Below are 21388 nucleotides of genomic sequence, written 5' to 3' on the forward strand. Positions count from 1 at the left end.
AGTGTGTTTATTGGAAGCATTTCCCTTCTGATTTACAGACTGAGTTTTGTTGATGGGTCATGACTGAATATGAGAAGGTGTGGTGTAATTATCTGGGAGGTGCAGAGTGTCTGAGGATTCTTATTGATTTCCTATTGTTGAGTTATGTGTGTGTGTGTGTTGGGAGCTGGTTATTATCCTGTGGACTGTGAATGGTCAGTTCTGTCTCTGTGTTGGGATCTGAATGTTACCTGTCTTTTCAAATCCCTCCAAGACCTCCCATTCCCCCCCCCAGCTATCTCTGTAACTTCCTCAAAAAAGAAAAAAAGACTTACATTTATATAGAGCCTTTCATGACCACCAGATGTCCCAAAGCTCTTTACAGCGAATGCAGTACTTTTGAAGTGTGGTCACTGTTGTAATGAAGGAAACGTGGCAGCCAGTGTGTGCACAGCAAGCTCCCACAAACAGCAATATGGTGATGACCAGATAATCTGTTTTTTAGTGGTGTTGATTGAGGGATTAACATTGATTAGGACACCACAGATAACCCCGCTTCTTCAAAATAGTGCCAAGGGATCTTTTACACCCACCTGAGAGAGACCTGAAGGAGCCTTGGTTTAACATCCCATCTGAAAGACGGCACCTCTGACAGTGCAGCATTTCCTCATCACTGCACTGGATTGTCAGCCTCAAGATTCAAGTCCTGAAGAGGGACTTGTAACTACAACCCGCTGACTCAGAGGTCACAGTTCTACCTCCTGAGCCAAGGTTGACAATCTCCTCAGCTCTCCAACCCTCTAAAACTTCTGCACTCCTTCAATTTTTATCTCTTTAGTATTTGCGATTTTAATTGTTCCACCATTGGTGACCGTGCTTTCAGCTACCTGGGCCCTAAGCTCTGGAATCCCCTCCCTAAACCTCTCAGTCTCTCTACCTCTCTCCCCTTCTTTAAAATACTTCTTAAAACCTACCTCTTTGATTAAGTGTTTGGTCATCTCTCCTCATACCTCCTTATTTGGCTCACTGTCAAATGTTGTCTGATAATTCACCTTGAAGTGCTTTGGGATGTTTTACAATGTTAAAGGTGCTATAGAAATCCAAGTTGTTGTTGTTCCTGGACAGCACAGTGGCCAGCTCCCTAATTTAGGATTATATTGAGCTTCTTGTGTTTAACTCAACTGTCCTTACTTCAGGTTTTACAGCCTGCTGTTCCAGAGGTTAATACTGAAGTTCATTGTGACCGGCTGAAGAGCTCGCTCAGTGTTCAGAAGTGAGGTTATGCTTTGAAATTGATGTGTAGGGAGGGGGTGAATGGAATCTGATTTGATGTAGAGAAATGTAACTCTTTCGAGTTATCAACAGTCACAGATTGTAACTCTTTCGAGTACAATCACAGTTCTTGGTTTCCGGGAGTGGGACATGAACCCACAACCTTCTGATTCAAAGGCAAGGGTGCTATGAACTGAGCCGCAGCTGACACCTCTGCTTTGTACTGTTTCCTGATCATTCAGCTGTCTTGTGTAACTGAAAACAGCTGGTTGATTTGTAGACTGTGTCTTGCTGATTAAGACTGTCCATTCAACCTGTCTGTCAGAGAGAGGCTGAGGTGGCCTGGGATATGTTCAAGGAAGAATTTTGAAGAGATTTACCAGAATGTCCCAGGATTGAGGGATTACAGTTACATGGATAGACCAAGAAGCTGGGATTGTTTCCCTTAGAGCAGAGAAGGCTAAGAGGAGATTTGTTAGAGATCTTTAAAATCGTGAAGGGTTTAGACGGAGTAAATAAAGAGAAACTGTTTCCATTGGCAGCAGGGTCGATAACTAGAGGTTACAGACAAAAGATAATTGGCAAAAGATTCAGAGGTAACTGAAGGAAAATATTTTTTACACAACGTGTGGTTAGGATTTGGAATGCACTGTCTGATAGGGTGGTGGATGTAGATTCAATGGTAACCTTCACTAGGGAATTGGAGAAATACTTGAAAAGAGGAACAATTGTAGGGATAAGGGGAAGTGGGATTAACTAGATTATCCTTCCAAAGAGTTGGCACAGACTCGATGGGCCAAATAGTCTCCTTTTGTGCCGTGCTATTCTATGATTCTGTATGATTCTATGAAGAGTTCTCTGTTACCATCCCTGGCTCTCACTGTCATTTCCCTGTGTTGGTCAGGAATAGGGACACTGTGCATAGGAAGAGGTATAAGCTCCACTCACAGGAGAGACCAGTGATGTCCTGCCTCAGCTCATCTGCTGCTGAAACCCTCATCCAGACCTTTGTAGGCTCTAGACTCAACTATTCCAATGCTCTCCTGGCTGCTCTCACATCTTGCACTGTAAACTTGAGCTCCTCCAAAACTGTGCTGCCCATGTCCTAACTGACATCAAGACCCATTCCCCAATCACCCCTGTGCTCACTGATCGACATTGGCTCCTGGTCAAGCAACACCTCAATTTTAAAATTCTCATCCTTGTTTTCAAATCTCTCCATGGCTTTGCCCCCTGCTATCTCTGTAATCTCCACAGCAATTTGGCTGGAGACATATTTCTTGAAATGTCTTTAAAGATTTTACCTGAAGGCCTCGGCCTTTCCCAAAAGCCTGGGCTCGGATTTGATAGTTTTGCCCAGTGCTGTGGCTGATAGCTGAATTTGGGATGTGCAGTCTGAGCGAATGCAGTGTATCTAATTTCCCAGGATAAACCAGAACCCTTCAATCAGCTACACTGAAGCAAGACTTTCCTTAGCTTCCAGCATTTCCTGCCCAGTGTGTTTTCTTCAAATAATTTGGGGAAACAAGGGAGAAATTTCAAAATCTATGTTGAACTAACATTTCTCCTGAGTGTTTATACATTAAAAACATACTCTAAGGGTAAAACTGGTCTTTGCCAGCATGTGATGTGCTCATAGTGAATTGATAGCCCGTTTTACACTCCGCCCGATTGTCTTTTCCATTGTCCTCATGGTGTCTGGGAAGATAGTGGAGCTCGGCGGAGAAGAGTAAGTAGCCACGTTGTCTGGAGAAAATCAACCATCTTTTTTCTTGTTTTACAGAAGGATCGCACCATACTACACCAGAGAATACAGAGAGGATAGACACCGCAGATAGATCCTGACCATCACCCAAGGAACAGCTGCACAACTGTGGGAAGACATCCAGTCCCTTCACAGCATCGCTCAACACAGAGAAGGTTGGGCAGTGAAACCATCATCTGGAAATCAGTCGGGTCAGGGGAGCTTTGACATATCATCAGATCTGAAACTGGTCAGTGGTGTGGAGCCTTCCATCAGAACCAACCGTTCTGAAGGTTAAGCTGTGGGTGATCAGTCAGGGCGAGGCTGAGAAGACTGTGAGTGGGCTCCAAATGTGGTGAGAGCATCAGTCATTCATTGAACCTCTTGAACCAATGACTCATTCCTGCAGGTGAGAGGCTGTTGAATTGTGAGGTGTATGAGGAGGGCTCCACAGGTTGATAAGTTCTCCATACGCAAGGTGGATTTGTTGTCCCACCTGTAACACAAGGACAGCCACATGGAAGAGAAAGTATTCAAGTGTGAGATTTGGGACCGAGCCTTCACATGGCATTTGACACTCGTGAATCACCAACGTATTCACACTGAGGAGAAGCCATTCATGTTCAAGGTGTGTGACAAATCATTCTCGATTTCATCGAACCTCCAAGCACATTCACACAGGGAGGAAGCCATTCAAGTGTGATGTGTGTAACAAGAGCTTCGCACAAGCATTGGGTGGTTCAGGGGTGCATCCACACAAGGGAACAACCATTCACATGCGAGGTGTGTGATTTGTCATTTTCACAGTCATCGAATCTCCGTGTACACCAACACATTCACACCGGGGAGAAACCATTTATGTGTAATGTGTGCGAGAAATCTTTCTCTATGTCATTGTATCTCTGTATAGACCAATGCAGTCAAATTGGGGAGAAACCGTTTACCTGTGATGTGTGCAACAAAGCCTTCTCAAGGTCATGCAAGCTGCGCTGACACCAACACGTTCACACAGGGGCGAAACTATTCACGTGTGAGGTTTGCAATAAAGCTTTTGCAATATCTACAAGCCTTCTGATACACCAGAGGATTCACACAGGGGAGAAACCCTTTAGATGTGAGATTTGTGAGACGGGTTTCACCCACTCCTCCAAACACCTGATGCACCAGCGCATTCACAATGGGGACAAACCATTCACGTGTGATGTGTGTGACAAATCATTCTTGCAGTCAGTGAACCTCTGCGCACACCAACACATTCACACAAGGCAGAAACTGTTTACATGTGAGGTGTGTGATAAATCCTTCTCAGTGTCATCGAGCCTCCACGTACATCAATACATTCACACGGGAAAAACTGTACAGGTGTGAGGCATGTGACAAATCATTCTCACAGTCATTGATCCTCCGCACGCACCAATGCACCCATACAGGTGAGAAACCATTCACGTTTGATGTGTGCGACTCGAGGTGATCAAAACTCCTGCTCCACCAGAGGATCCACACAGGGGAGTAACCCTGCAATGTGAGGTTTGTGAGAAAGCTTTTGTGACATCTTTGACCCTCCTGGGTCACCACAGGATTCACACAGGAGAAACTCTTCATGTGTGTTGTTTGCGACAAGGCTTTCACTCACTCCTCCGATCTCCTGAAGCACCAGTGAGGTGTGTGTCAAGGCTTTCACACAGTCAGTGAATCTCCTGGTCCATACACTCACACAGGGAGAAACCCTATCGGAGTGAGTTCTGTAATAAAGCCTTCACACAGTTGTTGAACCTCTTGGAACGTCAGGGAACCCACACGGGAGTCAAAGAACAAAGAAAAGTACAGCACAGGAACAGGCCGATCATATTGCTTGTCAAACTAAAACATTTTGCACTCCCAGGGTCCGTATCCCTCTATTCCCATCCTATTCTCGTATTTGTCAAGCTGCCTCTTAAACACCACTATTGTACCTGCTTCCACCACCTCCTCTGGCAGCGAATTCCAGACACACACTACCCTCTGCGTAAAAAACTTGCCCCGCACATCTCCTCTAAAGTTTTCTCCTCTCACCCTAAATCTATGTCCCCTAGTAATTGACTCTTCCACCCTGGGAAAAAGCTTCTGACGATCTAGTCTGTCCATGCTACTCATAATTTTGTAAACTTCTATCAAGTTGCCCCTCAATCTCTGTCGCTATAGTGAGAACAATCTGAGTTACTCCAACCTCTCCTCATAGCTAATAACCTCCAGACCAGGCAGCATCCTGATAAACCTCCTCTGCACCCTCTCCAATGCCTCCATATCCTTCTGGTAATGTGGCGACCAGAATTGCATGCAATATTCCAAGTGTGGCCTAACCAGGATTCTATACAGCTGCAGCATGACTTCCCAGCTTTTATACTCAGTACCCCTGCCAATGAAGGCAAGCATGCCATATGCCTTCCTGACTACCTTATCCACCTGCGTTGCCACTTTCAGTGACCTGTGGACCTGTACACCCAGATCCCTCTGCCTATCGATGCACTTAAGGGTTCTGCCATTTACTGTATAATTCCTGCCTGTATTAGACCTTCCGAAATGCATTACCTCACATTTGACCGGATTAAACTCCATCTGCCATTTCTCTGCCCAAGTTTCCAACCGATCTATATCCCGTTGTATCCTTTGACAATCCTCTTCACTACCTGTAACTCCTCCAACCTTAGTATCATCTGCAAACTTACTAATTAGCCCAGTTACATTTTCCTCCAAATCATTTACGTATACTACAAACAGCAAAGGTCCCAGCACTGATCCCTGCGGAACACCACTAGTCACAGCTCTCCATTCAGAAAAGCACCCTTCCACTGCTACCCTCTGTCTTCTATGACTAAGCTAATTCTGTATCCATCTTGCCAGCTCACCTCTGATCCTGTCAAACCCTTCCAGTGTGACGTGTGCCAGGATTGTTTCACCTACTACTCCTCTCGCCATACACCGACATCTCCACATGGACTTGGAACCGGGTCACCTGCTTCTGTTACACTGAGAGTTGTCTGTGTTGTTTGCCCTCAAGTGTTCACACAGGGGAGCTGTCGTTCCAAAGTACTGTCTATTCTCAGTAGTGTCTGTCTCGAACCTCCCACCATCAGTCCAATTTTTCAGGAAGGCCAACTTAACCTTTGATCAGATCACCAAAGGAAGACAACAGTATGTATAGAAGCTCCTGCTTTTGCACAGATGTCACTGTGTCTCTGGGAGGATTTCCTCAGCCACAGGAAGTAGGCGATTCAGGAGAATGTGTGTCAGGATTTTCTCTGCTCTGGACAGGAGGGAAATACCTCAATAGTTTCCACAGTGTGATTTATCACCCTTCTTGGAGATAGTTACAATTGTCACATTCATGAAATCAGGGGAGTTCATTTTGTTCCCAAACCCATAATGCATGAAGCCTTGGTATGAGCAGAAGTCCACCAGCTTTGAAGACCTCAGCTTGAATACCATTTGGGCCACAGGCTTTGTTGTTTTTCATCTGTTTGATTGTTTGTTGTAGCTCTCCCATCGATGGTGACTCACCTATGGATTCTACCACAGGCACTGGAGGATAGACTGGAGGGTATCAGCTGCCACTGTGGATTCATAGTTGAGGAGTTGTTCAAAATCTTCTTTCCAGCGTTAACAATGGCATTGTCATCCTTAAGAAGAGAAACACCATCCTGTGAACAAAGGGGATTTTGTCCGTATGACCTCGGTTTATAGATGGCTCTGATGACATCAAAAAAGCTTCGCATGTTGGATCTCTCGGGCTTTCTCTTCCCACACGTCCTTTATATTCTGGGCTGTGGAGGCCGATTGTTTCCATTCTGAGGGGTCACATATTTGCACGTTATGTTCATCGAGCCAGTCCTAGTGATGACGATGCACGAGCTCAATGGTCTGGACACAGGAGTTTAGTACAGCTGGCTTTATTTGATCCCATTGTTCAGGAATCGACTTGGATGTGTGAAGATTTTCCAGATTGGTCGTGAGCTGCACCTGGAAATCCTCTCTTCGGTCGAGCTATTTTAGGTCTGAGACATTGATCTTCTTCCTCTTGGACTTTTGGGCCTTGTGATGTCTTGGTGCTGGGTGGATGTTCATCACCGATTGAACAAGTCAATGATCTAACCAGGAGGTATCAGTCCCCCACATGGATCGAGTGATGCAGACATCAGTTAGAACTTTGATTTGGCTTTAGACCTTCCAGAGGAACCTCCGACATGGTCTTTGTTGCCAGGCAAACCCAAGAAAAATGTCGAGAACAACACCAGGAACTCTTCATTACATTCATCAATGTGACCAAAGCGTTTAACTCAGTAAATCGTGAGGATCTGTGGATTGTGTTCCAATGATTTGGATGTCCAACAAACGTCATCATAATTCTGCCATTGCTTCATGATGATATGACTGCAACTGTCTTGAGTGGGAGATCTGAAACAGAAGCCTTCCAAATCCAGACTGGTGTCAAGCAAGGCTGTGTGATAGCCCCCATTCTATTTATAATCTACCTGACAGTGACTATTCACCTCATCAAAGATCAACTGCCCTCTGGTGTCAGTATTAAATACCAACGAGATGGGAAACTCATTTACCTCGGTCCCCTCCACACCAAAACTAAACTGAGCACCATAGATACACATGTTCTACAGTTTGCAGATGACTGCAGTGTTGTTGCCCACTCTGTAACAGATTTGCAAACCTCTCTCGATCTCTTCAATTCTGCCTGTGTTTTTATGATGTAAACGAATTCCATTCTGTCCCGCTAAAGTTCGGTGTCATTTCTGACCATCGGAGTTGGGAGCCAGACTAAAGCACAGGGATTTTAAAGAACTTCTGTCTGTCGTATTCTGAGAGAGTTTCCCCTGATATGAGTGTGCGTGTGTTAGTAAAGTGAGCCAACTCACAGGAGTGGGTATGGGGTCAAGTCGGAACCTGCTGGTGATGTGAATTATAGACAGATCCTCTTCAGGTGACGGGTGTTTGACGAATACCATGGGGAATGTTTGTACTCTCCTGTCTGGGAGGACTACCATCCTGAGTGTGGTGAGGGAGTGGGGGTGAGTCTCTACAGACCTGAGTTCCCTCAGCCCATCATACCTTGATGTAATAACGGTGTGAAATGTTCACCTTACACTCTTCCAAGATTCATTTCATGTTCTGGGAAAGATCTTGAGTCATTTTCAAATTTTTTATTATTTTGGTTGTTTCAAAGTTTGGTGTGAGCTGAATATTGTGTTGTTGTTTGTCTGCTGTTTTATCAATCTTCTGTATAGATCCATAACTCACATTCAGTTCACTTTTTAAACTTAGCCCAAACCAACTGATTTGTCAGCATGGTGTGTCCCTATTCACTGAAACACTCAGGAGCCTACAGTAAGAGTCCTGTACACAACATATTGGTCAATGTCACTGTGGGCTGGTTTACTTTCTCCATCAATGGGTTTATACTTTCCAGTTCACAGGAAGTGTAATATTTCCTAAAGGAAGAAAGACTTGCTTTTTTATCTCAACTTTCACAAACTAACGGCGTCTGAAGGCGCTTAGGCCAATGAAATGCTTTTTGAATGTAGTCAATTATAATGTCGAAAACATGGCAGCAAATTTACACACAGCAAGCTCCCACAAACAGCAATGTGATAATGACCAGATTATTTATTCTGGTGATGTTGATTGCAGGATCCATATTGGCCAGTAGATCAGGGATAACTCCTGCACTTCTACAGCGTCGTGTCATAGGATCTTTTCCATTAACCTGAGAGGGCAGACGGGGACTTGCTTTAACTGATCTGAAAGATGGTACCTCTGACAGTGTAGCACTCCCTCAGTACTGCACTGAAGTGTCAGCTGCACTGCTCAATTCTCTAGAGAGAGACTTGATCCCACAACCTTCTGACTCAGAGACAAGAGTGCTAACTAAGCCATGACTGACAACAATGTTGTAAGCTGGCAGCCTGAAAGTTTGATTTGATTTAAAGTGGTAGAGCTGCAGGTGTCAGTGTTGTCTTTGTGTCTGGGTTTCTGAAGCTGTGAAAGGTGGTAAAGTCCCTGGTGCCCTGGAGAAGTGAAACTGATGGAGAAAGTGGGTAGACTCCAGGAGTGAGGAACAACCTAGAGACTCGGTACTGATAGAGGATCCCCACATCAAGCAAAAAAAACAAAAAACATCCTAAATCCCACTAACTCAAGTACAGCAACACTCCAAGATAACCTGGTATTCTTCACTGATACTGGTCAGCACTGCACCCTCCAGCCACTAGATGCGCTGTTACTGGAGGACTCCCCCCCCACCCCTGTTTGCCCAGGTCCTGCCCCCAAAAAACACCATCCAATGACATAAAGGTCAGTAATACAGGAGCGTCTGAGGCAAGTGAATCTTGATCCTGATCCAAGTGTGTGAGTGACTTGGGTTAATCCAACAATCCAGGGACAGTTTAGGTGGAGCTTGACTCTGTATCTAACCCTTGCGGTACCTTCTCTGTGAGTGTTTGATGGGACAGTGTCAACATGGAGAAGTTATTCCATCCCCATTTTAAATGTGGAGAAGTTATTCCTTCAAGTTCATATCCCAGTGTTTTTTTGTAAGTGATGAGGGTTTCTGCCTCTATCACCCTTTCAGACAGTGAGTTCTAGAGCCTCACCGCCCTCTGGGTGAAAAAATTACTCCTCAACTCCCCTCTAATCCTTCCATCAATTACTTTAAATCTCTGCTCCGTGTTTATTGACCTCTCTGCTCAGGGAAATAAGATTGAAACAATCCCATCAGCTGCCTCTGCCACTAGCCCGCCAGGACAAACTTCCATTAATGCTCCCTCCTGCCCGAGCCCTGAACTCACATCTTTCTCCAGTTTCTCTCCTATCCCCCCTCATACCCTCTCTGAGCTCATCTTGTCCATGAGACCCACCTCCTGTTCCCTTGACCCTATTCTCACTAAGCTGCTAATCACCCAACTTCCCCTCCTGGTCCCTATTTTAGTTGATGTTCACGGTTCTCTTCAGATGTCGTCCCTCTCTCCTTTAAATCAAATATTATAACCCTTGTTCTGAAAAAACTAACCCTTGACCCCCTCCGTCCTTGCAAACTATCGTGCTACCTCCAACCTCCCTTTCCTCTCCAACGTCCTTGAACATGTTGTCATCTCAGGTCGGGGTCAGGCAAGGGGTGTGGCATCAGGCAGGCGGGGGGTTGGGGGGAGTCGAGAGGCCAACAGAGAGGTCTGGTAAGGAGTGAGGAATCACTCTCCAAGGCATCTCCGAATCACAGATTCAGTCTTTGAGTCAAAATCACTCTCTCAGTCACAGAGTCACTCTCCAACACAGTTTACACCCCGAGCACAGATATACACCCCAAGTCACTGCCCGAGCACCGGGTAATCTTTTCTCCCACTCTCCTCTTTTTCTCCCTCATGTATCCCCTCTCTCTCTTGTGCCCCCCTGTCTCTTGTTTCCTTCTAACCTATCTCCCTCTCTCCTCTGTGCCCCTCTCTCCTGTCTCCCTATCTCCGTGCTTGTGCTGATCTCACCACTCCATTTCATCGCTGCCTTGGATGCTGTGGGTCTTCCTCTTCTGACCTGCTGCCCAGCGTTTGGGAGTTTGAATCTGAGAAAGCGTGAGCCCGAGCGGCTGTCACGTGGGCGGGGCTGGAATTGGAGGTGCTGCACCTGTAAATCCCAGCCCCTGGGCGGCGGGAACCAGGATCACAACCATTTAACCCCCTCCCCCCTCCTTCACCCCCCATCGCCCCCTCCTCCACCCCCCGTCCCCCCCACCTTCACCCCCCCCATCCCCCCTCCTTCACCCCCCTCACCCCCTTTCCCCCTCCACCATCCATCCACCCATCTTCACCCCCCCTCACCCCCTTTACCCCCTATCCCCTCCTTCACCCCCTTTTCCCCTCCACCCGCCATCCTTCACCCCCCCATCCCCCCTCCTTCACCCCCCCCATTCCCACTCCTTCACCCCCCATCCCCCTCCTTCACCCCCCACGCCCCTCCTTCACCCATCCCCCCTCCTTCACCCCCCATCCCACCTCCTTCATCCCCCATCTTCACCCCATCCCCCCTTCTTCACCCCCCCATCCCCCTCCTTCATCCCCATAACCGCCTCCTTCACCCCAACCCCCTCCTTCACCACCCATCCCACCTCCTTCATCTCCCATCTTCACCCCCCCATCCCCCTCCTTCACCCCCATCCCCCGTTCTTCACCCCCCATCCCCCTCCTTCACCCCCATAACCCCCTCCTTCACTCCCCCACCCCTCCTTCGCTCCACCAACCTCCTCCTTCACCCACCCCCATACCCCCCTCCTTCACCCCACCATCCCTCCCTCCTTCACTCCCCATCCCAGACACCCATCAATATGGTTAAATGGATAACATGGGACTACATTCTACACTGGTTTTCTGTGACTGGTGAGAGACTGTTTTCCCCAGACCATGGAGCCCTTGGTCGGACTCCAGAGCGATGGGGGTGGGAAGATTAACCATTGCAGGAGATTCTCTGGTTACAACTGAAGAGGCAAAAGTGGGCCAAGTGATAACAGTCCCACTCACTGGACACAAGCCCTGGGAGAAAGCAGATGGGCCAAATGGTCTGTTTCTTTGCTTTAAAAACTAGAATAAAAACATAAACTGCTGGAAATACTCAGCAGGTCAGGCAGCATCTGTGGAGAGAATCAGGGTTAATATTTCAGCTCGAGATGACTGTTCATCAGGAAGGAGGTTGGCTCTTCCTTTTGACAGAGAACACCGCTCCTCCACTCACCCCTGTTTTCACCAGCACTGCCCTGTCTTGCTCTCACCAACACTGGCCCACCTTTCTCCATGGTCTAACTGTCCCTTATTTTATTTCCTCAGAGTTCGTTATCCTGGAATCAATCTCCAAATCACAGTGATGCTCTCCAAGCACAGACATACTCCCAAATTCACTCCCCGAGTCAGACTCACTCAATGAGAGTAATTCCTGAAGCAGTTTCAATCTCCCCTGCCATTCTCTTCTCTGTTACTCCTTCCCTTGCCCCTTTTTCTATCATGCCCCTCTGCCTACTGTGCCTCTCTCTCCTGCGTCTTCCCCTTTCTCTCCCATGTCCGCCCATCTCTCCCAGGCCCCCCTCACTCTCCTGTGTCCCTCTCTCTCCTGTGTATGTGCTGATCCCACCACTGCACGTCATCACTGCCTTGGATGCTGTGGGTCTTCCTCTTCTGATCTGCTGTCAAACACATCCGAGGCTACACATCCCACACTGATGTTGTCAGTTTGAAAGCCTCCCAGGATGAAGAATGTTATTCCCACACTAGAAATCTCTGTCAAACGTTTGCCAGGGGAACTGAGACAGCAGCTGCAATAAGTGAGGTTTTATTCAGATGGGACAATGACAAGTTTAAATCCCCACCTGATCTGCTGCTCAAAGTCGCCTCCGTTTCACCGGTCAGTTTCCCAAGCTTCAGGAAACTCAGGTTACTCCAGAAATATTTGGATTGGCTGTGAGAGACGTCAATCAGAGAGCCCACCCACTCTGCCCATTCCCTCCCCTTCCTCTTCCACAGCTGCTTCACTTCCTGTAGGGACTCAAAACCAACTCAGGACATGGTGAGTGAACGAACACAATTTATAATAATTACATCACATAATATCCACACTAATCTTCAGGCAGCCTGACTATCCTGTGGGGAATCAGGTGTGGAAATGCCCCTTATGCTGTGTGAGAACATCCAGCTGAGAGAGCTGTTTACTCGGTGCTTTGTGCTGAACTGTTTGCCTGGAGCTGTGTGTTGGATATTGAGTGTGTTTATTGGAAGCATTTCCCTTTTGATTTATAGGCTGAGTTTTGTTGATGGGTCATTACTGAATATGAGAAGCTGGGTCTGTGCGTGGGGGCTGCAGACAGGGGGCTGATCACTGGGGCCTGAGCCAATCGGGGTTCCTGGGCTCATTGGCCAATAGCCTGTTAATCAGGATGGTCATTGTCAAAAGCAGCCAATCCGGTGCATAGTCTGTCCTGATTGACAGGCTATCTGATCAATCATTGCTCTTGTTCTGAACAAAAGCCAATCAGGGTGGTGCCAGATTGGCCAGCGCCCCCCCCCCCCCCCTTTCTCACTGACCTGTGCAGTGTTCTGTTGGTGATGTCAGCTGCTGCTTTCTTCACTCTTCTTCAGAGCTGGCTGGAGGCTGCTGGAGAGCAAGGTCAGGTAAAACCCCTCGTGCCTCTATGTTTAATTTACCCTCACAAGGCCCTTCCCTTCCTGACCTCTCCACCCAGTCCAATCTCAGTCGACGGTGCCTCCAACCCCTGGCCCTTCCTTTCCCGACCTCAGCTCAGCACCCCCATCTCAAGCGCAATTAGGAATGGGCAGCAAATGCTGTCCTAGCCAGCGACACCCACATGCTCTGCAAGTATAAATAAAAACAAACTGAGGAGTCAGCCGCTTCAACAAAGGAAGCGAGGGAGTTGGAGGAAATCATGTTTCCTTTTCCTGTTTTATAGAAGGATTGCACCGTACTACACCAGAGAATACAGAGAGGATAGACACTGTTGGTAGATCCTGACCATCACCCAAGGAACAACTGCACAACTGTGGGAAGACATCCAGTTCCTTCACAGCATTGCTCAACACAAAGAAGGTTGGGCAGTGAAACCATCATCTGGAAATCGGTCGGGTCAGGGGAGCTTTGACATATCATCAGATCTGAAACTGGTCAGTGGTGTGGAGCCTTCCATCCGAACCAACCTTTCCGAAGGTTTGGCTGTGGGCGATCGGTCATGGTGAGGCTGGGAAGAAGTGTGAGTGGGTTCCAAGTATGATGAGAGCTTCAATCATTCATCCAGCCTCATGAACCACTGACTCATTCCTACAGGTGAGAGGCTGTTCAAGTGTGAGGAAGGCTCCATAGGCTCATAAGATCTCTTAACAAACAAGGTGCATCTGTTATACAACTGTTAATACAAGGGTAGCATCATGGAAGAGAAACCATTTAAGTGTGAGTTGTGTGATCGAGCTTTCGCACAGTCATCGACGCTCGTGAATCACCGACGCATTCATACAGGGGAGAAACCGTTCAAGTGTGAGTTGTGTAACCAGGGCTTTGCACAATTATCGGGCCTGGTGAATCATCGGCCCATTCATACAGGGGAAAAACCATTCATGTGTGAGCTGTGTGACAAATCCTTCTCACAGTCATCGACCCTCCTCGTGCACAAACGCATTCACACAGGGGAGAAACCATTCAGATGCAAAATGTGTATCAAATCATTCTCTGATTCATCGACCCTCCGCAGACACCAACGCATTCACACAGGGGAGAAACCATTCACGTGTCAGGTGTGTGACAAATCCTTCTCATCGTCATCAGATCTCCGCATACACCAACGGATTCACACAGGGGAGAAACCGTTCATGTGTGAGGTGTGTGACAAGTCATTCTCATCGTCATCAGATCTCCGCGTACACCAACGCATTCACACTGGGGAGAAACCATTCAAGTGCGAGGTGTGTGACAAGTCATTCACGCAGTCAGGGAACCTTCGCACACACCACCGCACCCACACAGGGGAGAAACTGTTCAAGGGTAAGGTGTGTGACAAATCATTCTCTGACTCAACAAGACTCCTGCTTCATCAGAGGATTCACACAGGGGAGAAACCATTCATGTGCAATGTGTGTGACAAATCATTCTCAGTGTCATCGAGCCTTCGTGTACATCAACGCACTCACACTGGGGAGAAACCATTCATGTGCAATGTGTGCAACAAATCATTCTCGAGGTCATGCAATCTCCGTGTCCATCAAAGGATCCATACAAGGGGAGTAACCCTTGACGTGTAAGGTTTGTGAAGGTCTTTGACCATCCAGGACACCAGAGGATTCACACACGGGAGAAACTCTTCAGGTGAGATGTTTGTGACGAGGCTTTCATCCACTCGTCTGATCTCCTGAAGCACAAGTGGATCCATACTGGTGAGAAACCATTCGGGTGTGAGGTGTGTGACAAGGCTTTAACACAGTCAGTGTATCTCCTGGTCCATCAACACATACACAGCGGAGAAACCCTATCGGTTTGAGTTCTGTAATAAAGTCTCCACAGTTGTTTGACCTCCTGGAACATCTTTGAACCTACAAGGGGGCTACCTAATAAAGTTATTCCCAGTTTGATGTCAGAGTGTGACTCTCTACTTAAGCTCACTCCAAAGGATGGTCAGTGATATTGGAGCACAGAACAAGAAGCAGCTTTCACTCACATCAAACAATTAGTGACGACAACACCAGTGCTAAGGTATGATGATGTCAATGATGAAGTCACCCTGCAGTGAGATACCAGTGAAACAGGAGTTGGAGCAACTCTCACGCAGAAAGGACAATTAGTTGTGTTTGCATCCAGGGCATTAACACAAACTGAAGAACACAGATTGAGAAAGTGCCTGGCTGTTGTCTTTACTTCTGAGCATTTCAATCAGTATCTGTTTGGGAGTGAGAAAATTATGGTAGAGTTTGACTACAAGCCATATCGTTCTCAAACTGCTTCTCTCTGCTCCAAATCATTTACAAAGGTTGTTACTTCTGATTTTCTGTTACTTCATTTGCAGAGATATCATTTGGAAGTGAAATACAAGCAAGGCAAGCAGACGTACATCGCCGACATGCTGTCAAGAGCTGCACTCTCTTTGAATGAAGTTGATGATGCTCGTACAGAGTGTGAAATCTTCCAGATTCAACAAGAAGCAACAGCACGACATGTTCTGGAAGTCATCAATCCAGCAAAGACATTGAATCTGACAGACAAGTGTCTTGCTCAGATCAACCAAACTACACAATGAGATACAACTCTTCAAATGTTACAGGAAGTTGTGATGAAAGGATGGCCTGAAACCATCAAGGACACACCTGTTGCTGTGCGAGAGTATTGGGCAGACAGAAATGAAGTGATCGCCCACGATGGCATCTTGTACAAAGGCACTAGGGTCATTATTCCTAAAGAGATTAGAAAAGTCTGAGGAAGGCAAGAGAAGTGCTCTACTGGCCAAACATGAATAATGAGATTAGGGACCCCATCAGCCAGTGCAGTGTTTGTAATGGACATCAAACTAAGCAAGGTAAAGAGCTGCTCATGATTCATGACATACCATGGATGAAGCTTGGAGTAGACCTCTTCACTCTCACTGGAACTGATTATCTCGTCACAGTCGACTACTATTCAGACTACTGGGAATTAGACCAGCTGACGTCAACGACTACCAGTGAGATTGTAGACGCCTGAAAGCACACGTCAGTCGTCATGGCATTCCTGACATTGTGATGAGCGACAATGGTTCTCAATTCACGAGAGAAGAATTCAGGCACTTGATGAATGATTGGGAAATTCAGCACCACACATCATCTCCACACTATCCCCAGTCAAATGGAAAGGCTGAGGCAGCGGTGAAAACAGCCAAAGGGATCATAAAGAAATCAACTAGATCCAGCACAGATGTGTACAAGGCAATCTTACAGTGGAGAAATATACCTACAGAAGGCATGGAAAGTTGTCCAGTCCAGTGACTAATGTCACGCTGCACCAAGACTACTCTTCCAACAGCTTAAAAAAAACTAGAGGCCAGAAGTAGTAACAGGGAGTGAGTGACAAGATCAAAGTGAAACAACAGAAAGACAAATTTCACTTTGATAAAGTTGCCAGAGCTAAGATCCGATCAGAGTGAAAATATTCAACGTACTCAACAGAAGTCAGCTTACTTGGCAACTTGGGATCTGTATAGAGAAGTTGTCACCTCGATCGTACACGGTGAAAGTGAACGACCAGATCTATCGTCACAACTGCAGACATCTACGTGCAACCGGAGAAGCTGCTCCTTCACAGCAGACAGCTGATGAGGCAGATCTGATTTCACCAACTGAGCAAGGAACTGAACGACCATCAGTCCCAGAGGTCAACCGTTCTCCAACAAATGCAGCGGATTAGCAGCAACAATTACCACAACAGCAACACTCACCACAGCAACAACATTCTCCAGAAAGACATCACCTCAGGAACCAGCAGACACCGGATGAACAGCTAACAACAACTCACACACGTACCATAAGAAGACCTGAACAATTTAAAGTTTGTGTGTGCAATGTGTGTGTAGGGAGAGACAAAATTGGAATAGACTAGAAAGAACAAACAGTTTTGTATTCATGTGTGGTAATTTTCTTCATGGACTGTATGTGGAGTAACTTGTAAATGACAGTGCATGCAATGTTTTTTCGTTTTATGAAAAGGGGATGTTTGGATAAATCCCTTTTTATGCTGTGGCTTCTCATATTGATGTGAACACTGATATCATCACATGCAAATCAAAGTTTGAGGGCAGGAGCCATTTTACACACCACATGGAACATTGTTTAAAATTCACTCATTCACTTTTCCAGAACCACTTCATCTAATTCAGTGTCATGGGGAGTAGGAGCCTATCCTGAGAGGAAATGGGTGCTAGGCAGGATACACCCAGGACGGGACGCCAGTCCATCACAGAGCACACATTCTCACACGCACACACACACATAGCCACACACACTGGGGGACAATTTACCATAGCCAATCCATGGACATAAGCAGCATGTCTTTGTATAGTGGGAGATAACCGGAGCACCTGGAGGAAATACACGTGGACATGGGAAGAGTGTGCAAACTCCACACAGACAGACATCCGAGGTCAGGATCAAACCCGGGTCCCTGGAGCTGTGAGGCAGCAGCACTAACTGTGCCCCTGCGCCGCCCTTGTTTAAAATTCATATGGTTCCAAATATTTAGTTTCCTGAAGCTTGGGAAACTGACCAGTGAAACGGAGGCGACTTTGAGCAGCAGATCAGGTGGGGATTTAAACTTGTCATTGTCCCATCTGAATAAAACCTCACTTATTGCAGCTGCTGTCTCAGTTCCCCCGGTAAACATTTGACAGAGATTTCTAGTGTGGGAAAAGCATTCTTCACTCTTGGAGGCTTTCAAACTGACGACATCAGTGTGGGATGGGTAGCCTTGGATGTCTTTGACAGCAGATCAGAAGAGGAAGACCCACAGTGTGCAAGACAGTGATGACATGCATGTGCTGATCCCACCACTGCACAGGAGAGAGTGGCAGACGAGGGAGGAACGTGGGAAGGAAGGACAGGGAAGACAACAGAGAGGATATTTGGTAGGTGCTAGGGAGTAATTCTGTTCCTATATGACTCTAGGACTAGTGGAGTTACTCTGACGCAGGAAGTAACACTGTGACTTGCAGAGTGATTCTGCTCAGGGTTGAAACTGTGCTTGGGGAGTGACTAACTGAGGGATTGACTCCAGGGTGACCAACTCTGAGGAAATAAAGTAAGGGATTCTTTGACCGTGGGAACTTGGGGGAGGGGGCTGGCCAGTGCTTAACCTGCTCAATTTTGGACTCCCCCACACAAGTGGGAACATCTCTCCATTTACCCCCCAAATTCTTAATTTTATAATTCTTCAATTTTTACTTTAAAGATTTCCATTGTGTCACCCCCTCAGCCTTCTCTTTTCTAGGGAAGAGTGCTAGCCTGTTCAGTCTTTCTTGATAGTTACAATCTTTCAATTCTGAATATCATCCTTATAAATGTTTTTTGCGCCTTCTCCAGTTCCTTTATGTCCTTTTTCAATCTGGAGATCAGAACTGTGCACAGCTCTCCAAGTGTGGTCTAACCAAGGTTCTGTACAAGTCCAACATAACTTCTCTGCTTTTCAATTCCATTCCCCAAAAAATGGAGCCCGGTGCTTTTTGATTTTTAAAAAAATAATGACCTTGTTGATCTGTCTTGCTACTTTTAACGATTGATGAATCTGTAGTTCTGTCCTTGCACAACTTGTAAATATGACCTTTGGTCCTCCCTAACCTATCCAATTGAAATAATTTGTCTACGTGAAGTCATGAACACAAACTCGTTATTTTCAAACCTCCATTAAATCACCTCATAGTGTTCACTTCCCTAAAGTGCACACACCCAGCTCTCCAAATATAATGGCAAAATACTGTGAATGTTGGAAATCTGAGAAATATTCAGAAATTCTGGAAATACTCAGGTCAGGCAACATCTGTGGAGAGAGAAGCAACTTCTCTGCAGGCTTTGATATGTCTGACCACACTATCCTCCTCCTCTTCTCCGTTGTCCAGTCAATAGGATTGTTATCGCTTGGCCCACTTTTGCCTCTTCAGTTGTAACCAGAGAATCTCCTGCAATGGTTAATCTTCCTACCCCCATCGCTCTGGAGTCCGACCAAGGGTCTATCCTCAGTCCCCACCTATTTCTCATCCACATGCTGCCCCTGTGTAAAACCATCTGGTGACAGGATGTCAGATTCACAGAGGGTCTCTTACAATCTGTCCCATTTTAAGTTGAGTCAGAAAGAAATGCCCCTCTCCACCAGACAAAACAGAAAACTAGTAGTAAAGGAATGGCAAGCAGACAGCTTCAAGAAGGAGAGAAATGATTTGAGGACCGGGCCATGGAGACCTTAGATCTACAATCTTAACTGGGGCAGGGGCTAAATGGAGGACAGGCCCTTCAGCACCAGTAAGAGAGATGGATTCAAAACTGAGAGAGTCAAACTTTTATACTTTTACCCCACAGACTGGAGAAAACAGTCTCTCACCAGTCACAGAAAACCAATGTAGAATGTAGTCCCATATTATCCATTTAACCATGTTGATGGGGGGTGGGATGTCTGAGATGGGGCGTGAAGGAGGGGTGGAGGGTGAGGCGGGGGGAACGGGGGTCAAAGGGGATGGGAGGTGAAGGAACACTGGAACAGGAGTAGGCCATTCAGCCCGTCAAGCCTGTGCACCGTTCAATTAGATCATGGCTGATCATCAACCTCAATGCCACTTTCCCGGACTAGCTCCATATCCCTTGATGTCATTGGTCTCCAGAAATCTATCAATCTCTGTCTTGGACATGCTCAATGGTTGAGCTTCCACAGCCCTCGAGGGTAGCAAATTCCAAAGATTTACCATCCTCTGGGTGAAGAAATTCCTCCCCACCTCAGTCTTAAATGGCTTATCCCTTATTCTGAGATTATGTGGACTGGTTTTAGTCTCTCCAGCCAGGGCAAACATTTTATCTACATCCGCCCTGTAAGGATTTTGTAAGATTCAATGAGGTCACTTCTCATTCTTCGAAACTCGAGGGAATACAGACCCAGTCTCCTCAATTTATCTTCGTAAAACAATTCTGCCATCCCAGGGATTAATCTGGTGAACCTCTGTTGCACTCCTTCTCTGGCAAGTATATCCTTCCTTAGATAAGGGGACCAAAAAACTGTGCACAGTACTCCAGGTGAGGTCTCAACAAGGCTCTATATAACTGCAGCAAGACATCCTTGCTGCTGTACACAAATCCCCTTGCGATGAAGGACAACTTACCATTTGCCTTCCGAATTGCTTGCTGTACCTGCATGCTAGTTTCTACTGACTCACGAACAAGGACATCCTTTGGATATCGGCACTTCCCAACCTCTTACCATTTAAGAAATATTCTGCCTTTCTGTGATTTCTACCAAAGTAGAAATTCACATTATATTCCATCTGCCATGTTCTAGCCCATTCACTTAGCCTGTCCAAATCCTCTTGAAGCTTCCTTGCGTCCGCCTCACAACTTATGTTCCTACCCAGTTTGGTGCCATCAGAAAATATGGAAATATTACAATTGATCCCTACATCCAAATCATTTATACAGATTGTAAACAGCCGTGCCCCAGCACTGATCCTTGCGGTACCCCACTAGTAACAGCCTGCCATCCTGAGAATGATCAGTTTATTCCTACTCTCTGCTTCCTGTCTGTTAACCAATTCTCAATCTATGCTAGTATGTTAACCTAATCCCATTTAAAAAAAAATTATTTACTAACCTGTGTGGGACCTTATCAAAAGCTTTCTGAAAATCCAAAAACACATCCACTGGTTCTCCTTTCTCTATGCAGCAAGTCATGTCCTCAAAAAACTCTGACAAGTTTGTCAAACATGATTTCCCTTTCATTAATCCACATTGACTCTCCCCAATTTTACCAATCTTTTCTCAATGTACAGTTATCACATCCTTTATAATACATATTAACATTTTCCCTACTACTGACATCAAACTAACAGGTCTGTAGTTCTGCAATCTGGGGCTGTGAAGGCAGGGGAAGGGGCAAAGGTGGGGAGATGGGGGCAAAGGAGGGAAGATGGGGGTGTGAAGGAGGGGGGATGGGGGTGTGAAGGAGGGGGGATGGGGGCAAAGGAGGGTGGATGGGGGTGTGAAGGATGGGGGATGGGGGTGTGAAGGATGGGGGATGGGGGCGAAGGAGGGAGGATGGGGGCGAAGGAGGGGGGTGGGGAGGTGAAAGGGGGGACGGGGGGGGCTGAAGGAGAGGGGATGG

At 46.6% G+C, this 21388-nt stretch overlaps 1 protein-coding gene across 1 annotated transcript in view; it reads left to right on the forward strand.

Annotated features, from left to right (window-relative positions):
- Positions 1-17945, forward strand: part of LOC144695254 (uncharacterized) — an 84389-nt gene extending 66444 nt beyond the window's left edge. The window contains exon 2 of the mRNA XM_078566161.1: positions 13479-17945. Within this exon, the coding sequence (XP_078422287.1) occupies positions 13951-14817 (867 nt within the window). The 5' untranslated portion in view covers positions 13479-13950 and the 3' untranslated portion in view covers positions 14818-17945. The remainder of the gene's footprint in view (positions 1-13478) is intronic.
- The last annotated feature ends 3443 nt before the right edge of the window (positions 17946-21388 follow it).

Source organism: Cetorhinus maximus, chromosome 21 (assembly GCF_964194155.1).
Source record: "Cetorhinus maximus chromosome 21, sCetMax3.hap1.1, whole genome shotgun sequence".
Classification (NCBI taxonomy): Eukaryota; Metazoa; Chordata; class Chondrichthyes; order Lamniformes; family Cetorhinidae; genus Cetorhinus; species Cetorhinus maximus.